Source organism: Garra rufa, chromosome 23, assembly GCF_049309525.1.
Source record: "Garra rufa chromosome 23, GarRuf1.0, whole genome shotgun sequence".
Classification (NCBI taxonomy): domain Eukaryota; kingdom Metazoa; phylum Chordata; class Actinopteri; order Cypriniformes; family Cyprinidae; genus Garra; species Garra rufa.
Window position 1 is genome coordinate 11,551,119 of NC_133383.1, and position 20,297 is coordinate 11,571,415.

Genomic DNA, 20,297 nt, shown 5'->3' on the forward strand with positions numbered 1-20,297 from the left:
TCATTCTGGCTATTTGCATGTTCTTGTTGTTTAACACATATGCCCTCATTAGATAACCTACCCTGCCACTTCACGGCTGCATTTGTAGCTGGTTTCTGCACCACGATTGTGGCGTCTCCAGTCGACGTGGTAAAGACCCGCTTCATGAACTCATCTGCAGGCCAATACAGCAGTGCACTTAACTGTGCCCTCACTATGCTGACCAAAGAGGGACCAACAGCTTTCTATAAGGGGTGAGAGAAATGTGCTGTCAACCATTATTTATAAAAACAAAGGATAAAGTTGTATGTCCAGTACCATGAGTTAACATCTTCATCTTTCCCAAACAGCTTCATGCCCTCCTTCCTGCGCTTGGGATCCTGGAACATTGTGATGTTCGTCTCCTATGAGCAAATCAAAAGAGGTCTGACTAATATGCAGGCCTCGTGGGAATCACCTTTCTGAATGGACATTGTCAGTATCTCCGGATTCTGATTAAACAGAGTGCAAATATAAGTCAACTCCTCTGTTATAAGAAGAAAGGGATTGCCGGATTAAGTCTTATCACTTAAAACGTCTGGAACTTCTTAAGGCCAAAGGTCAAGCTCATCAAAAATCAAAAGACGGGTTGACAAATCAGAAAATGCTGGACTGAAAAAGCAAAATGCACATATTTGTCTTAGTTTCAATGTAACTGGATACTAAGGTGGTGTTATCAATTGTAAGGATGAAAGGTATGATCATTGTTTTTCTGTATACTTTTAAATATGTCATGAAAATGGGTCCATAGCTCTGGTGAATGAATGTATATTTATATGATCAACTAGAAATTGCTTTATTGCAAAATAAAGCTTTTTTATGATACATCTGATTACGTTGATGAGATATGAGAAACTGTTTTAAGTTTCAAATCAGGTACATGCAAATCATCTCGATCACGTGTGTGTTTGAACTCAAGAGACTTTAATCAAAGATCAAATTAACTATGAGCCTGACAACACCCAAAGGGAAACTTAAAACACAAAAAGTGTCTTCAAACTGCTTTTCTGTCTTCTCATGCTGCTGAAGATAGACAAACAAAATCTTCGTTAGAATAGAGCTGTGAAGTTCACTTGAGGGAAAGAGGAAGTGCATGTGGCAAATTAACATGTAGGCAAATGCAAATATGTGAAGTGTGAACGTCACAAAAAGCACTCACATGTTTCAGAATAGCCAGGAAGTATAACAGAAGAAACGTCTGATGCTCTCTGAGGACTACTGTGTACATGATGTGACCCTTGAATTGACCTAATAAGCAGCAGTGTGCAGTTCATAACCTATGTCTCAGGTCAACACAGTTCGTTTGTACACTACCAGTCAAAAGTTTTTGAACAGCAAGATTTTTAATGTTTTTTTTTTTTTTTTTTAAAGAAGTCTCTTCTGCTCTCCAAGCCTGCATTTATTTGTTCCAAAGTACAGCAAAAGTTAACTAGTTAACTAATGTTACCACATGGAACCTTAGTGTAAAGCGTTACCATTCTAGCTTTATTTCTGCTGTTTTTGTAAAATGTGTTTTAAATTAATATGTACATACTGTTTGTGAATTTGACCTATATTAAATTCTTTGCTGAAGTTAAAAAAAAAAAGTACAGCAAAAGCAGTACAAATATTGTGAAATATTTTTACTATTTAAAATAACTGCTTTTTATTTGAATATATTTTAAAATGTAATTTATTCCTGTGATCAAATCTAAATTTTCAGCATCATTACTTCAGTCTTTAGTGTCACATGATCCTTCAATGAAAAAGAAAATCATTGTAATATGCTGATTTGCTGTTCAAGAAACAGTCTTTATTATCATTATCAATATTTAAAAGAGTTGAGTAAATTTCTTTCAGGATTCTTTGATGAATAGAAAGATCCAAAGATCAGCATTTAGCTGAAATAAAATGCTTTTGTAACATTATACACTATACTATTAAAAAATTGGAATAATGATGCTAAAAATTAATCTTTGAAATCACAGGATTAAATTACATTTTAAAACATATTCAAATATAAAAGTTATTTTAAATAGTACAAATATTTCAGTTTGTTTTTTTACTGTTTTTGCTGTACTTTGGAACAAATAAATGCATGCTTGGTGATCAAAAGAGACTTAAAAAAAAAAAAAGGTAGTTTTTCCCCAGTACAGTTCTGTGCTGACATATCTATGTGAAACTTAAATAACAGCAGCACTGTATTCCTGCTGGTAAAGGGAAGTTCAATTCAGGAATTTAGTTTAAATGCTTTTGGTTCTTGTATTTGATGAAAAAATTGATCTGTGAGAGGGTATTATGTAACTGTGCATGCCAATCCACAGGAAAAATCACATCCAAGGGAAGTGCTGTGTCTTTAAAAGAGGGAAAACTGAAGTCCTCTTTATGGATAACATATGTGCAACTACACACACTGATTCAGAATGACTCAGCGTTTGAGTCAAATAGAGGAGACTGGGGCTAGTTGTCACACTTCCTCCAACAAACAAATATTTCTAAGGGTAGATTTGTGTTTGAAAAGTCAGTTTCATATGTGACCCTAGGCCACAAAACTAGTCATAAGGGTAATTTTTTTAATCATATTTAATATTCATACATCAGTGTTTGGCCGTGATACAACTATTTTTAAATCTGGAATCTTAGTCTAATCTAAAAATTTAAATATAGAGTAAATCACCTTTAAAGTTGACCAAATGAAGGTCTTAGCAATGCATATTACTAACCAAAAATTAAGTTTTGATATATTTTGGGTAGGAAATCATGGAACATTATCTTTACTTAATATCCTAATGATTTTAGGCATAAAAGAAAAATCTATTTGACCCATACAATGTATTTTTGGTAATAGCTACAAATATACCCCTGCTACTTAAGACTGATTTTGTGGTCCAGGGTTTTATGTGTATAAGCACTTACCTTAAATCCTTGGCATGTTGGCAGTATATGGGGTAAACTGTCACAATACAACTTGCCCTTCATATAATTTTAAAAAGTAAAGAATTCTAAAACACAAAACAATATATGCTATTAATCTAATACAATAAAAACACAATTGTGTAACAGTATTTTGATTCCAAACCTATGTACCAAGATAAAGCCATTGTGTATATGTGTAAAGATCTCGTGAACAGCATTTCCCTTTTCTAGTTAAACAACCTAATCCGGGTTTTGTCGTTAAAATCAGAAGAGGCGTTAATTTATGCGGTGTATGACGTGTCACGTAAGTCACGTGACTCCCCGAAAGGTTTAAAAGGGTCGCTGAGGCGTTCAGAACAGAACAGAGCACCTGCGGGGTTTAACTGTTTGCGGTCTGCGGAAGTTATTTTTCAGTCAGACACACTTTTATTCATAGACGTTTTATACAATTTGTTTAAGGTGAGTATTCTAACCTTACATGTTATGAATAGGCTTTCTCCGCTACTTTTGAAAGTGTTTTCTTAATTGTTTGAACGGATGTTGAGATGCGTGTAACACGGAAATATACTTGTCTTTCAGGCTTTGGAGCATGTTTTTGATTTGTACCGTTTCTAAACGTTTTTCTATGGAAGAACGCGGAAAGAAAATTCAAGTTGAAAGTCATTTCAACCAGAGGGACGCTTTCAGAGAAGCTTGAAGTTTCATCCAAACCGGTTGGTAGTTTACAAAACAGTTTCCCAAAGCGTTTATTCACTTAGTGAATGCGGTTCATGTAGTTGATTTAATATCATCCCAGCATTACATAACCTCTCGTTTTGTGTGTGTGTGTGTGTGTGTGTGTGTGTGTGTGTTTGTGTTTGCACTTCCTTTATCGGAGTTCTTTGTGTGGTAGAAAGTCAACAAAGCCGCACCAGATGTAAACAGGATGATGACGTCAGCATATAGATTAGCATGTCAGAGAGAACATGATGTTCCGTTTTTGTCTGTTGACTGTCATTGTGTTTACACTTAAGTTATATGTAGCACATCCACTGTTACACCCCCAAATGACTTAAATTTGCACCATAAAGCAAAGGTATTAAATGCATGCCATAAGCTTCAAAACATAACCATTATGTTTCTTTCTAATCCAGGTTAGGGTGGAGTTCACCTATCTTGTGTTCACTTCATTGGTTCTCAACGCATTCCGTTTCACCTTTTACGTTCCTGTGATTCCCACTGCTACTAAACATGGTTGGATTCAGAGCCAGTGATGTGCCTCCTACAGCCACTGTTAAGTTTATTGGAGCAGGAACCGCAGCCTGCATTGCAGACCTCTTCACATTTCCACTGGACACCGCAAAAGTTAGACTTCAGGTGAGTCTTTGTTGTGGAGTTCGAGTACCTTGTTTAAATGGATTTTTTTTTTCTGCTTGAGTGACAGCTGAGCCAGCAGTTGAGACGACAGACGCACGTCACGACTTGACCAAGATCAACAAAAAAACAAGCTTACCTTTCATTTCAGGTGGAATGTATTATATTCAAGTCACACCCATACTGACGTCAGCTTTATCTATTTCTCTTGACTCTCTTTACACTAGCAGCGTAAGCAGGTCCAGGCGTTGATGATTGTCCTTGCTGACCCCAGGATCACTATGGACCCTTTCTAGCTGAAGATGCTGCTTCCCTCCCCTGTGATTCTGTAAAGTTTCTCCATCCACCTTTTGTTCTGTACAGATTCAGGGTGAGACCAAAAGTCCCGCGAACACAGGCCATGGTCCGGTGAAGTATCGTGGAGTGTTTGGTACGATCAGCACCATGGTGCGTGTCGAGGGGCCGCGCAGTCTCTACAGCGGGTTGGTTGCGGGACTGCAGCGTCAGATGAGCTTTGCCTCTGTACGCATTGGCCTCTACGATTCAGTCAAGCAGTTCTACACCAAGGGTTCCGATCGTAAGTTGCCAAATCATTGTGTGCAGAGATGACTGGAAAGTATTTAAGACCTCTCATTAAACGCATTCAATGCATTGTTTCCTTAGATGTCGGGATTGGCAGTCGGCTGATGGCTGGCTGTACGACTGGAGCCATGGCTGTGGCTTTGGCTCAACCCACCGATGTGGTGAAGGTACGATTTCAGGCTCAGGTCGGCGCTGGTGCCAGTAAACGTTACCATGGTACTATGGATGCATATCGGACCATTGCAAAGGAAGAGGGGTTTCGTGGTTTGTGGAAAGGTGAGCCTGGGCAAATTTGGGTCATAATTAAAAAAAAAAAAAAAATATATATATATATATATATATATATATATATATATATATATATATATAATAATTTAATAAAATATAATGCATCAAATGCGTATTTTACATTTAATATTTATTGTATTACTATTAATTTACTTGTGTCTCTTTTGTATTTGTATTTTAAGTATTTAATTAGTTTATAATTGATGATATAAATTTTAATAATAATAATAAAAAAAAAAAAAATAATAATAATAATAATAATATTAATAATAATAATACCTAAAAATATTATGTAATACAAAATATAATTTATTAAATGCAACTTATTGTGTATATTATACATTTAAAAATAGCTTATCTATTTTATTATTATTATATTTTTTGAATAATTATTGGAATGTATTATATTATAAACCAATTCGTAAATCTATTTTTAATTGGTTTATAATTCAGTTTCTATTATTATTATTAATAAATTTAATAAATGCAACTTATTTGCATTAAAAGTAGCTTGTATTAAAAGTAATTATATTTCACACACACCTTAATTTTATATTTTAACAATTATTTAGTTTGCTTATTTTAACAGTTCTTATTGAAATCTATTTAGTTCATAAAACCAATTTGCATGTTTAATTAGTGAATTTTAATTTAACTTATACATGTTTGTTAAATTAGTTCTAATTATGATCTATTTTAGCTTATATTTTAACAAATTATTTAATCCAATTTAGTTTATAAAACTTTATTTTATTTTTAGTTAATAGTTAAAATAGTTTAGTTTATAATAATAATAATAATAATAATAATAATAATAATAATAATAATAACTATTCTTTTATAGGAACTGGCCCAAACATCACTCGCAATGCTATTGTAAACTGCACTGAGCTAGTGACCTATGACCTTATCAAAGACGCACTTCTAAAATCATCCCTGATGACCGGTAAGATGAGACTACAAAAAAATTATTGCAACCTAAAGTGTCAGACTAAGACTAATATTTCTAACCATTTTTCTTTACAGATGATCTTCCCTGCCACTTCACATCTGCATTTGGAGCTGGTTTCTGTACTACAGTTATTGCTTCTCCTGTTGATGTTGTGAAAACAAGATACATGAACTCCGCCCCGGGCCAGTACAGCAGTGCCCTCAACTGTGCTGTAGCCATGCTGGCTAAAGAGGGACCAAAGGCTTTTTATAAGGGGTCAGTTCCATTTACACACTATAGCTTTACTATAATGTTTTGAGGATGGATGTTGAATTTGACACCTGTCTGGTTCTTTTTAGATTCATGCCATCGTTCCTGAGGCTGGGCTCCTGGAATGTGGTTATGTTTGTCACCTATGAACAGCTGAAACGGGCCCTGATGGCAGCACGCCATAACTGGGTCACTCCTCTTTAAGCAGTGAATGCAGCTAGTTGAGATTATGCTGATGTGGTTCTGACTTTATCTCATGTTTTTAGGTTTTCTGTACGAATTGTTTACATGTCTATTAAAACTTGAGTTCTTTTACTTTATTGTTTGTGTTTTGGTTTTGTTTTTTCCAATAAAAAGAGGCTCTTAAATTCCAAACTATTTTGAGCATAAGTGTTTTACATTCTAAAATGAATGTTTCTCTGTGGTTGCATGGATGAGTTCTGATGAGAGAGCTTGTTTTAGAAGCAGTTTCTTTTCAGGTGAGAGCTTCTCTGGGAACTGAGTAATGAAGCGAATGATCAGGTCCCCTCTTATGGACTGGTTGTTGGCTAGCGGCATTCCCTCCCCGGTCACAGTCTTGGTGTACTGAGGGCTTAAGGTAAATAAAAATGAAACACTTTTAAAAGTTCTGGGTAACATTACAATGTGCTGATTTGTAAACTTACTTATGGATAAAAGATAATTGTGACTTTCATCTCGCAGTTCTGACTTTTTCCTCAACTGTGTGATGCAAACTGTCAACTCTAACTTAACTCTCAATTGTGTATGATAAATTCACAATTTTAAGAGTCAATTTTTAACTTTTTTCAGAACTGCATGATCTAAACTCACAATTGTGAAAAAGTCAGAACTGTGATATTAAAACCTTTCAAGTATGAGCTTGTATCTTGACTTTTTCCCTCAGAATTGCAAGATATAAACTTGCATTTGTGTTTTAATCAATTTTGAGTCACAATTCTGACTTTTTCCCTCAGAACTGCATGATATAAACTTGCAATTGCATGTTATAAAGTCAGAATTGCAAGATATAAAGTCAGAATTGTGAGATAGTGTCAATTTAGACTTTTCTCAGAACTGTGTGATATACTCAATTGCGAGTTAAAAAGTATTCTGACTTTTACAAGTATGTACTTCACAATTGACATTTTCTTGCAGTTGTGAGTTTCTTGCACTTCTGACTTTTTTGAACTTGCGTTTGTTAGAAGTCACAATTTTGAGAAATAAAATCAGAATTGCAAGCTATAAAGTCACAATTCTGACATTTCTCAGAACTACGTGATATAAACTTGCAATTGCATGTTATAAAGTCACAAATTTTTCAAGAAACAGACAGAATTGCAAGAAATAGTCACAATTTAGACTTTTCTCAGAACTGCATGATAAACTCACAATTGCGAGAAATAAAGTCAGAACTGCAAGTTAAAAACTAGCAATTCTAACGTTCTCTTTTTTTTTTTTTTTTTGTCAGAATTGTGAAATATATCCGCAATTGCTTATGAAGTCACAATTTGGAGGAATAAAGCCAGAATTGTAAGATACAGTCACAATTCTGACTTTCCTCAGAATTGTGTGATATAAACTCTCAATTGCGAGGAATAAAGTCAGAACCTGTGATCACGGGGACTAAGACGGTTATCACCACCGCAGTAGCGGGAGTGAATGAAGTTTTAAAAAACATTCAACATTCATTTACAATACAGAGAGTTGAGAAGATGCACATATCAGAAGTCATCGCAATACTTAATGTCTACAAAGTCCCCTTCAGAAACTTTGTACCTCAACCACACAGAGACTGGTTGTAATCATGTTTTATTATTTCAAGTTTGCATTTGTTTGAGCTTTGTGAATCAATCATGCGGTCTACTCACCATATCCCGTTTCTGTGACTCATCCAAAGAAGGGGCAAGGCAATAGGTGTGTTCGAGCTCATGCTGCGCTGCGCAGACCGATCGGCGAGATTAGCTTCTGAAATGCTGCGCTGGCTGAGCAAGCGGTTGTGGCTAGAAGGGATACATCTACGACCGGAAACTAACAATGAAAGTAATTGTTCTAGCTATTAGATTGTGTTTTTTTTAACGTCTACACCTACCCCAACCCTAAACTTAGCCCTTACTATAATAAAAAAAACAGTATTATTGTTGTACAGTGTGATAAAAATAACGTTAGATTGATGTGCGCATGCCCAGTAGCGAATCATGTCTCCCTTCTAGTCTTTACCGTTCAAGTCGGACAAAATTTCTAACCAGCACGCACTACTTCAAGTCAGCCGCCGATCGGTCTGCGCAGCGCTGCATGAAGTCGAACGCACCTAATGGCTCTCCCTTTAATGGGGTTGGGATAAACCATGCCAAATAGTCGGGGAGGGAACTGAATCTTTAGTGATGGGGTTATGGGAAGCAGTCTTGTGATGTTGGTTATATTTGGTATAATTTGAAGAACTATGTGGATAGGTTTATTTCTTTCTTTTTTCTGAATAAGTAAAATAGTCATATGTTAAAGAATTTAAGATGCTTTGTGTTAATGTCCCTCCAGGTGGTGTGGTCTGGAGGTAATGAGCCTGTCCTAGGTTATATAAACCAGTCTAGATTAACCTGGGAAATGGAAAGATGGGGGTATACTGCTGAAAGTATTTTAAATCTATTTTGCTGCTTGTGGCAATTTTCTGTTGCACTGAGTCAAGAGTTTTTTTTTTCCTTTGTGTATTTTTTTTGGTACTGCTGTGCATATGTAGATAGTATTCATGAGTTCTGAGCCTGTTTACCACCCCCACTTGACTGCTACGTGGCACACTACGCCAGAACCTCAAGATAAAAAGCAATTCTGATTTTTTTTTGTCACAATTACGAGTATCTCACAATTCTGACATTTTTCTCACAATTGCGAGTTTATATCTTGCAATTCTGACTTAATTTCTCAGAATTGCAAGTTTATTTTTCTCCATTCTGACTTTACTACACGCAACTGTAAGTTTATATCTCACATTTCTAAGACTAAAAGTCACAATTACCCTTTTTTTTTCTTTTATTCAGTGGTGGAAACGTGCTTCCATAATTATTTGACCTGTGTATGCTAAAGAGAGAGAAAAAAATGGTTACTCACTGCACAATGTCATTGATAGGGATGTTGAGAAGCCTGCCATCTAGTGTTTCAACTTCTACTGAGAAACCAGTTAAAGCCTGCAGGGTTATCAGAAAAACATATATTCAAAATCACGTTAAACTAAAATAATAATGTTGATTAAATTCAAGTGGTGGCTTTTAAAGTGCAGCTGTTCGTTTTTAACATCATGTTGGTCCGATTGAAAACCCTATCACATATTCAGCATTAAAACTAGATTAAAAAAGGAAAATATCTTAGCTCATGATATATTTATATATCATTTTTACCTTCTCAAGAGAAATATGTGCTGTGTAGTACAGATCATCATTTTGGCGGGCAAAGCGTGGGTGATGCTTCTGGCGTATGACAAACACAATGTCAGCTGGGATGTTGTTTGGTCCCTGTAGAGAAACAAAAAATGCATATTCTGAGATGTCCAAGATCAATTTTCAAACACGATGAAATAAAATTGTGATAAAAATGTGTTTGCTCATGCCTGGTCTCCCTCTTTTGGAAACGTGATCCTTGTCCCTTCATTCCATCCTGCTTTTACAGTGAAGGTTAAAATTTTGTCCCTGATGCTGGATGTGTGTCCATCCTCATTCATGACCTATATCAAACACATCTCTTTGCTGAAATGAATTCATTATGAGCCCAAATGATGGTATTTGTAACCCTGTATGCTGAACTTACCCTACGGGATATCTTAATTTTTTTAGTGCATCCATAATAAAGGTCCTCCAAGGCGAGATGAAGGTCTCTCTCAATTGGTGGATCCTGCAGCTTTTCTTTTTGCCCACGCAAGCTCTTAAAATCTGTGTTGTCTTCATTGCCATCACTGGTAAAGAAATCTATAATAGACAATAATTCCTAATCAGAGCTGGGATTCTTTAAAACACCATTATAAATGTAAGACTTGATTGCACCAGACTGTCTCTTAAAATTGAAATACATAAAATAGCTCATTCATTGAAGAAACAACAACACAGCTTTGTCATCCTATAAAAATAACCTGCAAAAGGGTTATCTCCTCCGAAAAACTGTCTGAAAGTTTCATCTGCATTTCCGTGGTACACATATCCTGATGACCAGGCGCCATTCACTCCCAGCTCAGATGGGATTCCTCCTTTTAAACCTTCCTCTCCAAACTTATCATACGTGGCCTTTTTGTGTGCTGCGTTTGATAAAAAACAGAAACATAATGACCAGCTTACCAATAAAACAACTAAATGGATGCTGAACTGAGCACTGTGTGACATTTGTAGATCTGATTCTGTTCAGTGATAGTACAGTATGAGATGAGTAATATTATCCTACCTTAATCTAAGTATATATGAAAAGTAATGAAGTATGAAAAATAGTTACATATGAGCTGGGCAGTAGTTGATTATATAATCTGGATCAAGTACATATAATTAGAGTATATTACATTTTATAATGCTTTTAATCAGATTACAGTTACTTTTTATGGATTACATGATTATATATTATGTAAACAATGGAAGTAATTCATTCATAATCTATTGATTCTCTTTTTTGTCTGAATTTTATCTAGAATGACCTTCATTTACTGTTCATTCTGGAAGTCTGTACAAAAAATGTTTAAACCCAAAAGACTTTGGGGATTTATTTAGTTAATTTCATGTTTATTAATGCTTGTTCATGTAATGCAGGGATTCCCAAACATTTTTGTCAGCAATACCTGTTTGACATGAGACATTTACTTCCTCAGATATTTCTGTGGAACTTAATATGTGACCCTGGACCACAAAACCAGTCTTAAGTCGCTGGGGTATATTTGTAGCAATTGCCAAAAATACATTGTATGGGTCAAAATGACTAATTTTTCTTTCATGCCAAAAATCATTAGGATATTTAGTAAATTTCATACAGTAAATATATGAAAAAACTTTTTTTTTTATAGTAATACGCATTGGTAAAAACTTTTGCACAACTTTGAAGGCGATTTTTTTCAGTATTTTTATTTTTTATTTTTATATTTGCACCTCTAGATTCCAGATTTTCAAATAGTTGTATCTCTGCCAAATATTGTCCTCTCCTAACAAACCATACATTAATTAAAAGCTTTCAGGTGATGTATAAATCTCGATTTAAATTTTTTTTACCATTTTTGTGGTCCAGGGTCACATATTTAAATAATTTAGAAACACATTGCAATGCATATTTATAGTTCAGTGTTGCTTAATGGTCACACTGACATGCAGGTAAACCAATCATTTCTATTTTAGTGTTTAAGTAATATTTAAGTACATTCTTTCCCTTTGCCTTTTTATATCAGTATGGTACGATTAATAATATTAAAACAATATGGCAAGTTAAATAAAATAATCTAAAAAGTAATAATAAAGTAATAAAATAACGTTATCTATAAACTAACCTTGCCAGAACGTTCTGGGAACCAAAAACTGTTGCTGTTGTAATATGAACCCATTTATATTAAGTACTGTAACTCCGTGTCGCATATTCCAGTGCTGATGTAGGGTTGTTTTGTGTATTTTATTTTAGGTTTGTATACCATATTTTGTTTTGTGAACTTACGGTCACTCAGCACGTCAAAAGCCTCCGCGAGCAGAGTGAAGCGCTCGGCGGCGCTCGCGTGGCTGTTGCTGCTCGGGTGATGCTTCAACGCGAGCCGCCGGTAGCTGATACAAAGATAAAACATCCTCATAATGACGGTAAACCACATCGTTTTCTGCTTTTAATGCAGTGTATGTATTACTTAGAAACCAAACAAATCGTAACTTACGCCTTCTTTATGTCAGCATCAGTGGCGTTGCGGTTTATTTCCAAAATAGCGTAATAGTCTCTTCCCATGACTAAAACCTTTACACTTTAACCGTATCAATGAACTGAATGAACATGAACTCTTTCTGTTAAGTTAGTTTACTGTTGTCAAAATGGTTGTTATGGAAACAGTGCCTGGAACTCTGGGTAATGCAGTCTTTTATTAAAGGGAACCCAGGGTATTAACACTTGTATGGCTTAATATAACACAAATAACGTTTCTTACCGAAACATGTTGCAGAAAACCATAAAAGATTTAGGTTATTTAAAAAATCGACATTGTTTTATACATATTTTGAACTATGGTCGGCACTATTATTTTGTTGATGTGAAATGGTTGCACTCTGGTTGACCTGCTGGTGCTACCTGTTGCTATTTTTACCACAACACAACTCAGAAAATAAAATACTGATCCTGATTTCCTAGTTATAAGAGGAGGAGAAAAGAATGGGAAGATGTCTGTGGACAAATAAAAACTTCCTAAAGACCGGTGTCTTTGTTCTCTCCACTTTAGCCCTGATGACTTTTAAGAGACCACAGCTACTGAAAGAGCTTACAAATGGCAGAGACAAGAAAAGCTAGATGCCATCCTGGCAAGATGTAAACATGCCTACGCATCACAGCCACTGAATGAGTTTCTCAGCAAGGATTTCACACAATATCTGGGGGCAATTAGACTTCTTGTGGGGAAAAATCGATGGTGCAGCATTTGGTTAAGGTCTACACTTTTATACATTGCCACTTGTAAGCTCTTTCAGTAGCTGTGGTCATCATATAAATATAAACAGCTGCTGAATCATTTTATAAAAATTGAGAATATTGTGATCATCAACAACATTACAGCATAGTAACAGAGGACATATTTCAACACAAATTTCTGTTACTGCATTCAAAAGAAGACAAAAATGAGTAAATATGGAAAACATTCACGGAATAGTTAATTGCTTCATAGATTTGTTAAAGCACACACAGGGTAAAAAAAAAAAACTCTGACACGTTATTTCATATGAAAAACATTTTTTTATAATTTATTAATGATTAATTTTTGCGAGAAGCCCCTCAAGTTCAGGTCTCGCTTTGAACCGGGATTGATAATCTGCTTCTGTGTGCTGAAAAAAAAAAAAAAACACAACAATTAAGCATTGCAATTTCCATTAAACGTTTATAAAAGTGCCAAATGCAGCCAGACAGATTTAAAATAAATATAAGAACATTGTTTAAATGTAAGGTGTCATTTTCTAACCTGCTTTACACAAAGTCGCACCCCCTCAGGTTGATTCTTCAGAACAACTTCCATAAGTATGGGAAGAAGTGTTGCCTTCATTTCACTGATCTAAAAACACACAACCAATAAATCTGTTATAGAGTGACGCGATGCATCATCAATCGGCCATATTGGCAGCACTGAATGTAAACAATGCCGCTGAACTGAACTCAAAAATGGCCAATTACTGTCATGTTTTGGGCTGTACTAATTGTTCAGACTGGAAAAAAACATTTGCAATACTATAGACTGCCGAAAGTTATAACAAATCAAGGAGAAAAGTGTAAAAAACTGTCTGAGGAAAACAAAAGCCAAACTGAACCAAGAATCTTGACAACATTCGTGTTTGTTCTTATCATTTCCGGTCAGGTAAGTGAAATATTAAGCTAATAATTAATACTGCTTGTACATATCTTTACAACATATTAACTTTAACAACATATTAACCGTTCAATCCATGCTGTTGTTTACATTCAAGTGTCTCCAATATGGCTGTGCATCCGATTAACTGACCAAACCGTGACATAAGTGCAAACCCTGTATATCTACAGGACCCCTGTTAAATACATTCAATCATACAATTTCATAATTTATTCTTATGACCAATCACAAGCTCAAAGCATTCACTTTACCTGAACAACACGCTCATGGGTTCTCAGGACTGCATCTACATACATCTTAGTGCCTTGTTCCTGCATCACCATGACCTCGGTGCTTTTCGTAGGCAGAGCAAAGCTTTAAAACATAAATGAGAGATCATTCATTTCACAACTAACTTATAATAATTAATAAGATGTAAAGTTAAAAACATGGTCTTGGTTTGGGTGCATATCTTCTTATTTTGGTTTAAGAAAAATTCCCTATATCACACCTTTCATCGACTTTGATGTCCAAATGATTGCAGAGATTGTGGATGTACTGGGAATAATGTTCCACTAGCGTCATGTCATAACCTGAAACACACACATTAAACACACCAAACTCTGTTGCTGTTGCTGCTTTAATCTCTTTCGCCTGAACTCTGTCCTTCTTCTTCTTTGGCTGAAAGAAATTAATTAGAATATGTTATTACCCTGCATTAAAAACATTTTATACAGACGATAGACAAAAGTTTAGGTCATACCAATGCTTTTGGAAGAAGATGCCTGTGTTTTCCAATACCATGTGTGGGCATTGATCTATACTGTCTGTTAGTCAGCAATACACCTGCTTAGACACAAAAACATCACTTGCTTACTGTTACTTAATTATACACACATAAGAAAATTAAACAGATAACAACAGATTTTATGCTCTTACCCAAAGGCATCTGTGTAGTTAGCATTTGACTTCTGTAACATTAGAGCAAAAACAATTGTGATCAGTTTTATAACATCACCTTAAAAAAAAAAATTATAAATATATATATATATATATATATATATATATATATATATATATATATACACACACACACACACACACACACACACACACACACACACACACACACACACACACACACACACTACTAGTCAAACTACTAGTCAAAAGTTTTTGAACAGTAAGATTTTTAATGTTTTTTTTTTAAGAAGTCTCTTCTGCTCACCAAGCCTACATTTATTTGATCCAAAGTACAGCAAAAATAATTCTCAAGTCTCAACTACAGTTGACCAATGTGCTGTACAATGTTCTAAAGCTTGTATACAAACCAAGCAAACAGACAACAAACAACATCACAAGTCATAGGCTATAGTGAAGAGCTATGCTTTTAACTTTGATTTAAAAATATGCAATGTTGGTGCAGTTCTAATATAGATCGGTAACGTGTGCTAAAGTTTAGGTGTGGCTGTGGCAAAAGCTTGATCTCTCCTAGAATTTGATTTTGACTTCGGAATAGGGATGGCGAAAACTAAAAAATTTCTTGACCGACCACCAAGCCTCATTAGCCGGTTGAAACCGGTTAACCGATTAGTTTAAAATATGGTACGCTATTTGAAATAACAGCCATTTCGAGCCGCGCCTGCAATTTCGCAACTCTGTCGCATCTCTCTGCCGCTCTGCCTCCCGCACACGCGCGCACACACACACACACACACACACACACACACACACACACACACACACACACTGCCACTCACGTCACTTTTTTAAAATCCCCTACAGCGCGAAACATGAGTCCCGCAAACGCGGCGCCGAAGAGCTTGTTGTATGTAATCGTAGGACAAATGGCTCCTTAGTTTCAAATGGTTTGGGTACAAGGTGATCGCTTTGAAAATAAAGGCGTTTGTCTAGGTTAGAAGCTCATTTGAAACATTGCCACGGCTCATTTCCTTCCATTTCACATTTCCTACCTGCTAGCATAGATGACACGGTAGGTTGGCTTTGGCTACCTTTCTCACCCGAAAAGGCTTGCGGGTGTCGCGTTTTCAGGTGATACATCATAGATGATGTGCTGCTACTATATTTAAGCACTGTATCACACAAGTTGCAACTTACATCTGTCTCATTCTTTTTGGTGAAATGGTCCCACACACTACTTTTCTTTGCACGCTTCATCCTGTCGTCTGCCCTGGCTCTAACCTCGAGTGTTTTACCCTGTTGCCTTTACTTTTCGCAAACCTTGTGAGCGCGCGAACCCAAACGCTGTGACCTCGCGCCAAATGTTTTTATTGGTTTATTAAGTACAAACAGGCGAGTTATGAAAATTTGAGTGTGAGGGATAATTTGTTCACTTAACACAAAAAGATGAGGAATGAGATGGCTAACTGTAGTAGCGTATAGTCCACTGTCTATAATAGCCTAATTTAGATATCACTTTTTTTTTAACCGACTACCGACAACTTTGACCGGTTAACGTTGATACGGTCAACCACCGGTCAAACGGTCATCGGTTAACATCCCTACTTCGGAACAGTTAACAAACTCTGGTTGGCAGACCTAAGAGCTCTTACCGGATAATATTCACATAACAAACCAGAAAGGTAGGAGGGAGCGAGGCCATTTAAACATTAAAAAAAAAAGCAGAAGCACTTTAAAATTCTAAAGCACACTGGGAGCCAATGTAAAGACAATAGTAATATTTTGAAATATTTTTTACTATTTAAAACAACTGTTTTCTATTTGAATATATTTTAAAATGTAATTTATTCCTTTCATTTCAATGCTGAATTTTTAGCATCATTACTGCATTCACGTGATGCTTCAGAAATCATTCTAATATTCTGATCTGCTGCTCAAAAAACATTTATTATTATTACTATTATGTTGAAAACATTTGAGTAGATTTTTTTCAGGTCTCTTTGATGAATAGAAAGGTCAGAAGAACAGCATTTATCTGAAATAGAAATCTTTTGTAACATTATAAATGTCTCTATCATCACTTTTAATTAATTTAAAGCATCCTTGGTAAATAAAAGTATTAGTTTCTATCATTTATTTACCAAATAAATATATATAGCTTTTCAAGCATTTGACTGGTATAGTATAAAATTGTTACAAAAGAATTTTTTATTTCAGATAAATGCTGATCTTTAGATCTTTCTATTCATCAAGGAATCCTGAAAAAAAGTGTACTCAGCTTTTTAAAATATTGATAATAATGATAACAAAATACTGGAGTAATGAAGACTGGAGTAATGATGATGAAAATCTAGCTTTGATCACAGAAATAAATTACACTTCATATAGAAAGCAGTTATTTAAAATAGTAATAATATTTCACAATATACTTTTGCTGTATTTTTGGATCAAACAAACGCAGACATTGTGAGCAGAATTCTTTAAAAAAATATTAAACCAATTTTTTTGACTGGTAGTTTATACAGATATCGAACATTAATATATCAAACAATAAAATGACACTTACTGAACCGATGATGCCGCACATACCAGCGCCCGTGTGCTCTGAAGCAATAAAACCTAAAACAAAAGAATAGCACAAACGAAAAACTATGACTGTAAATACAGTAAACATTTTTTTTAAATTAACACACTCAGGTCTCGTCTTCCTCTACGACCTTGACTCGTATCAACAGCATATACCACTGAAAAACATCAACAACTGAAATGCCATAGTCCAAATACTGCACCTTGTTGAGGAAAGGGTGCATTCTTTCACCCTAATATTTTAATTAAGATTTAAGTTTGAAGACAAGTAGCCAAAACCGGTAAATATTATTCCAAGAGGCGCATGTCCTGCATTCAGTCTTCTTCATGGATTTCAGCAGGTCAACTGACGCTCGTTTGGCGCGTTGCTGCCGCCTGCAGGAGCAGAAGCGTCACATAGTTTTGCGGTTAAAAACAGTATTATTTATTTTAGCATTAAGAAGTTCTGACTACGCTTTAAATATTAGTTAGAAAAACAGAATTCACAAAAGTGTCATAAAATCATCCTATTCTACATTCTATCCTTATAAATAACCACTGGCACAGAAAGTAAGCATTAGTGTATTTATCCTCTGTTTACAATAATTGTATCATATCTTAAAATTAGCATCGACGGTGTAATTCAATCGTGGCAAACTCCCACTGTGCACAGTTCAAGGGTTAACGGAACGCGATGATGCAGGGCAGTGACGATAGGAACGTGACGTGGCGCTTGCAACGCTCAATCTAACCTGTTTGGCGCCCCGCCCTGTATCCATACATAGACAACATTCCGCTGGATCGCTCCAGTGCAAACAAATAACAATTAATTTCTACAAGCAAATACGTTTAATAACTCAAAAACATCTAATTTAAATTTGGATGGCAATTGAACAATTCAGCGAACTTACGTTGTATAAAGAAAAGACATTACAGGAAATTTACTAAATTAAACGACAGTGGTTTTAAGATAACATCTAAATAGATTCAGTGCGACCTAATTAATTATCCACTACTGTGTCATTAATTTGACAGAACGACGTGTTGAATGGACGGATGTCATTGTATTCTCTCAAATTCCATAGGCTGAGTTCAGCTGTCAATCACGCCTCTTTGAGTAACAAGTTAGGTTGCGGCGTAGAACTGGGCCTGAATAGGCGGCTGAGAGTCTCAAACCGAACCGAATTAGAGAAACAGAGATACTAGCAGCTTTATTTTTTTGTTTAGAGCATTTTGATACACATTCAGCAACACATTCACACCCACATTAGGCCCAGCGGAACCGGCAGCATGTCTGCAACAGGAGATTTCGGCAACCCGCTCCGCAAATTCAAGCTGGTGTTTCTGGGAGAACAGAGCGGTGAGTGCCGAACCGAACAGAACCGAACCTATTGGTCCTGTTTGTCTTTCTTTATAAACGTGTATTTGTTTGTATATGTGATAGTCTGAGTGTCTGCTTAAATATATCTGTTTGTTTGTAACATGATGAGTGAATGTATTTTTAATATATATATATGCTGTTGATTATAAGACAAATATCTGAAATTTCCTAAATAGAAATGTGATGGAATGTGTGTACTTTTGGCTGTACCTTTAAAATACGCTCACACATATAGTAAAACGTATCAAAAATCAATCATACTGTGCCAAAATATGCTTTTATTTATATATTTTAACATTAACAGGTTTATGAGAGTTTGGTTTAGGATTAAGGTTTTAGCAAATATCGTCATCTCTATGTAAAACCCACAAGATAAGATTGTGAAATCAAATTTTGGCTCTGTTACCATAAAGTCTGGTCTTGAAGTGCATTTCATTTTCTTTTCACAGTATATTATTGTCTGTTTCCTGTGTAAACATGATATTCATATCATTGACACTGTTTTGCTGACATGCTGAAACTATTAAACTCTCACATTTCAGCTTGGGAAAATTGAAGTGTGCTTGTAAGATATAAACACCCACACTGACTAAGTTTTGGTATGAAGATCTATTCCTCTTTCTGAGATTTCTAGCCCGGATACAGGTGGCCTGTCAATCTTTTTTTACAAACAGAAAAATCACTGGTCCTAGAATTCAACAGCACATCAGGGGTCCGTTCTTCGTACCTCGCTTACTACATCCAAGATCAAATGACACATCCAAGATCAAATCATCGCGCTAAACTATGAGCTCGCTATTCCGGTTCTCCGAACGCACCTGTTGTTGATGATTAGTATAGCTGGATGAAGTCATTTGAGATCACTGGTGGGCTTAAAAGGGGCTACGTATCGACAGTAGTAACATTGATCGGCAACTCTTTGATTGGTCGGCGAACATGTCGAAGGAGCGCACAGTATTTTTCTGCAGCAGAGAAAGAACTCTTGATTGAGGGATTAGGAGTTTCAGAGTTTAATTAAAAGGCAAGGGAACACTGCAAAGGCTGCAAAAGCAAGGAGAGAGGGCTGGCAAAAAGTAGTGAACAAATTAAATGCGTTAAGGCTGCCCATGTTACATGTTTTTTCCTTTATATGTTATTTTATTATTATTTTAATTTTTTTATACACTACCGTTCAAAAGTTTGGGGTCAGTAGGACTTGTAATAGTCTTTAAAGAAGTCTCTTATACTCATCAAGGCTGCATTTATTTGATTAAAAATACAGAAAAAAACAGTAATATTGCAAAATGTTTTTACAATATAAAATAATGTTTTTTATTTTAACATACTTTAAAATAGAATTTATTCCTGTGATGAAAAGCTGAATTTTTATCAGCTGTTACTCCAGTCTTAAGTGTCACATGATCCTTCAGAAATCATTCTAATATGCTGATTTATTATTAGAATGATCAATGTTGGTTAATATCAACAGTTGTGCGGACAAATATTTTTTGGAACCTGTGATTTTTTTTTTTTTTCTTCCCAGGATTCTTTCATGAATAACAAGTTTAAAAAGTACAGTGTTTATT

At 35.4% G+C, this 20,297-nt stretch overlaps 5 protein-coding genes across 8 annotated transcripts in view; 3 read left to right on the top strand and 2 right to left on the bottom strand.

Moving 5' to 3' along the window:
* The window catches only part of ucp3 (uncoupling protein 3), a 3,784-nt gene extending 2,941 nt beyond the window's left edge, over positions 1-843 (top strand). For both annotated transcript variants that reach the window (XM_073829384.1, XM_073829385.1), the window contains exons 7-8: positions 53-233; positions 330-843. In XM_073829384.1, the coding sequence (XP_073685485.1) occupies positions 53-233; positions 330-444 (296 nt within the window). In that variant the 3' untranslated portion in view covers positions 445-843. The remainder of the gene's footprint in view (positions 1-52; positions 234-329) is intronic.
* A 2,398-nt stretch (positions 844-3,241) lies between these two features.
* ucp2 (uncoupling protein 2) lies at positions 3,242-6,657 on the top strand. Its single transcript, XM_073829057.1, has 8 exons — positions 3,242-3,372; positions 3,493-3,626; positions 4,047-4,269; positions 4,630-4,843; positions 4,930-5,124; positions 5,981-6,082; positions 6,163-6,343; positions 6,427-6,657. The coding sequence occupies exons 3-8, from the start codon at positions 4,144-4,146 to the stop codon at positions 6,539-6,541; spliced, it is 933 nt and encodes a 310-aa protein (XP_073685158.1). The 5' UTR covers positions 3,242-3,372; positions 3,493-3,626; positions 4,047-4,143; the 3' UTR covers positions 6,542-6,657.
* A 51-nt stretch (positions 6,658-6,708) lies between these two features.
* dnajb13 (DnaJ heat shock protein family (Hsp40) member B13) lies at positions 6,709-12,271 on the bottom strand. Its single transcript, XM_073829058.1, has 8 exons — positions 12,204-12,271; positions 11,996-12,099; positions 10,449-10,610; positions 10,130-10,287; positions 9,933-10,046; positions 9,724-9,837; positions 9,437-9,513; positions 6,709-6,929 (listed from the first exon to the last, which is right to left on the bottom strand). Exons 1-8 carry the CDS (start codon positions 12,269-12,271, stop codon positions 6,740-6,742), a joined length of 987 nt encoding a protein of 328 aa, XP_073685159.1. The 3' UTR covers positions 6,709-6,739.
* Positions 12,272-13,238: 967 nt separating this feature from the next.
* On the bottom strand, positions 13,239-18,002 carry mrpl48 (mitochondrial ribosomal protein L48). 2 transcript variants are annotated; one of them, XM_073830083.1, is made up of 8 exons: positions 17,576-18,002; positions 17,353-17,405; positions 14,805-14,836; positions 14,629-14,714; positions 14,377-14,546; positions 14,138-14,240; positions 13,485-13,574; positions 13,239-13,350 (listed from the first exon to the last, which is right to left on the bottom strand). In XM_073830083.1, the coding sequence occupies exons 1-8, from the start codon at positions 17,594-17,596 to the stop codon at positions 13,273-13,275; spliced, it is 633 nt and encodes a 210-aa protein (XP_073686184.1). In that variant the 5' UTR covers positions 17,597-18,002; the 3' UTR covers positions 13,239-13,272. The 2 variants fall into 2 exon arrangements, with proteins under 2 accessions (XP_073686184.1, XP_073686185.1); XM_073830084.1 differs by having other exon boundaries at positions 14,629-14,711; positions 17,576-18,000.
* A 486-nt stretch (positions 18,003-18,488) lies between these two features.
* The window catches only part of rab6a (RAB6A, member RAS oncogene family), an 11,892-nt gene continuing 10,083 nt past the window's right edge, over positions 18,489-20,297 (top strand). For both annotated transcript variants that reach the window (XM_073829478.1, XM_073829477.1), the window contains exon 1: positions 18,489-18,711. In XM_073829478.1, the coding sequence (XP_073685579.1) occupies positions 18,642-18,711 (70 nt within the window). In that variant the 5' untranslated portion in view covers positions 18,489-18,641. The remainder of the gene's footprint in view (positions 18,712-20,297) is intronic.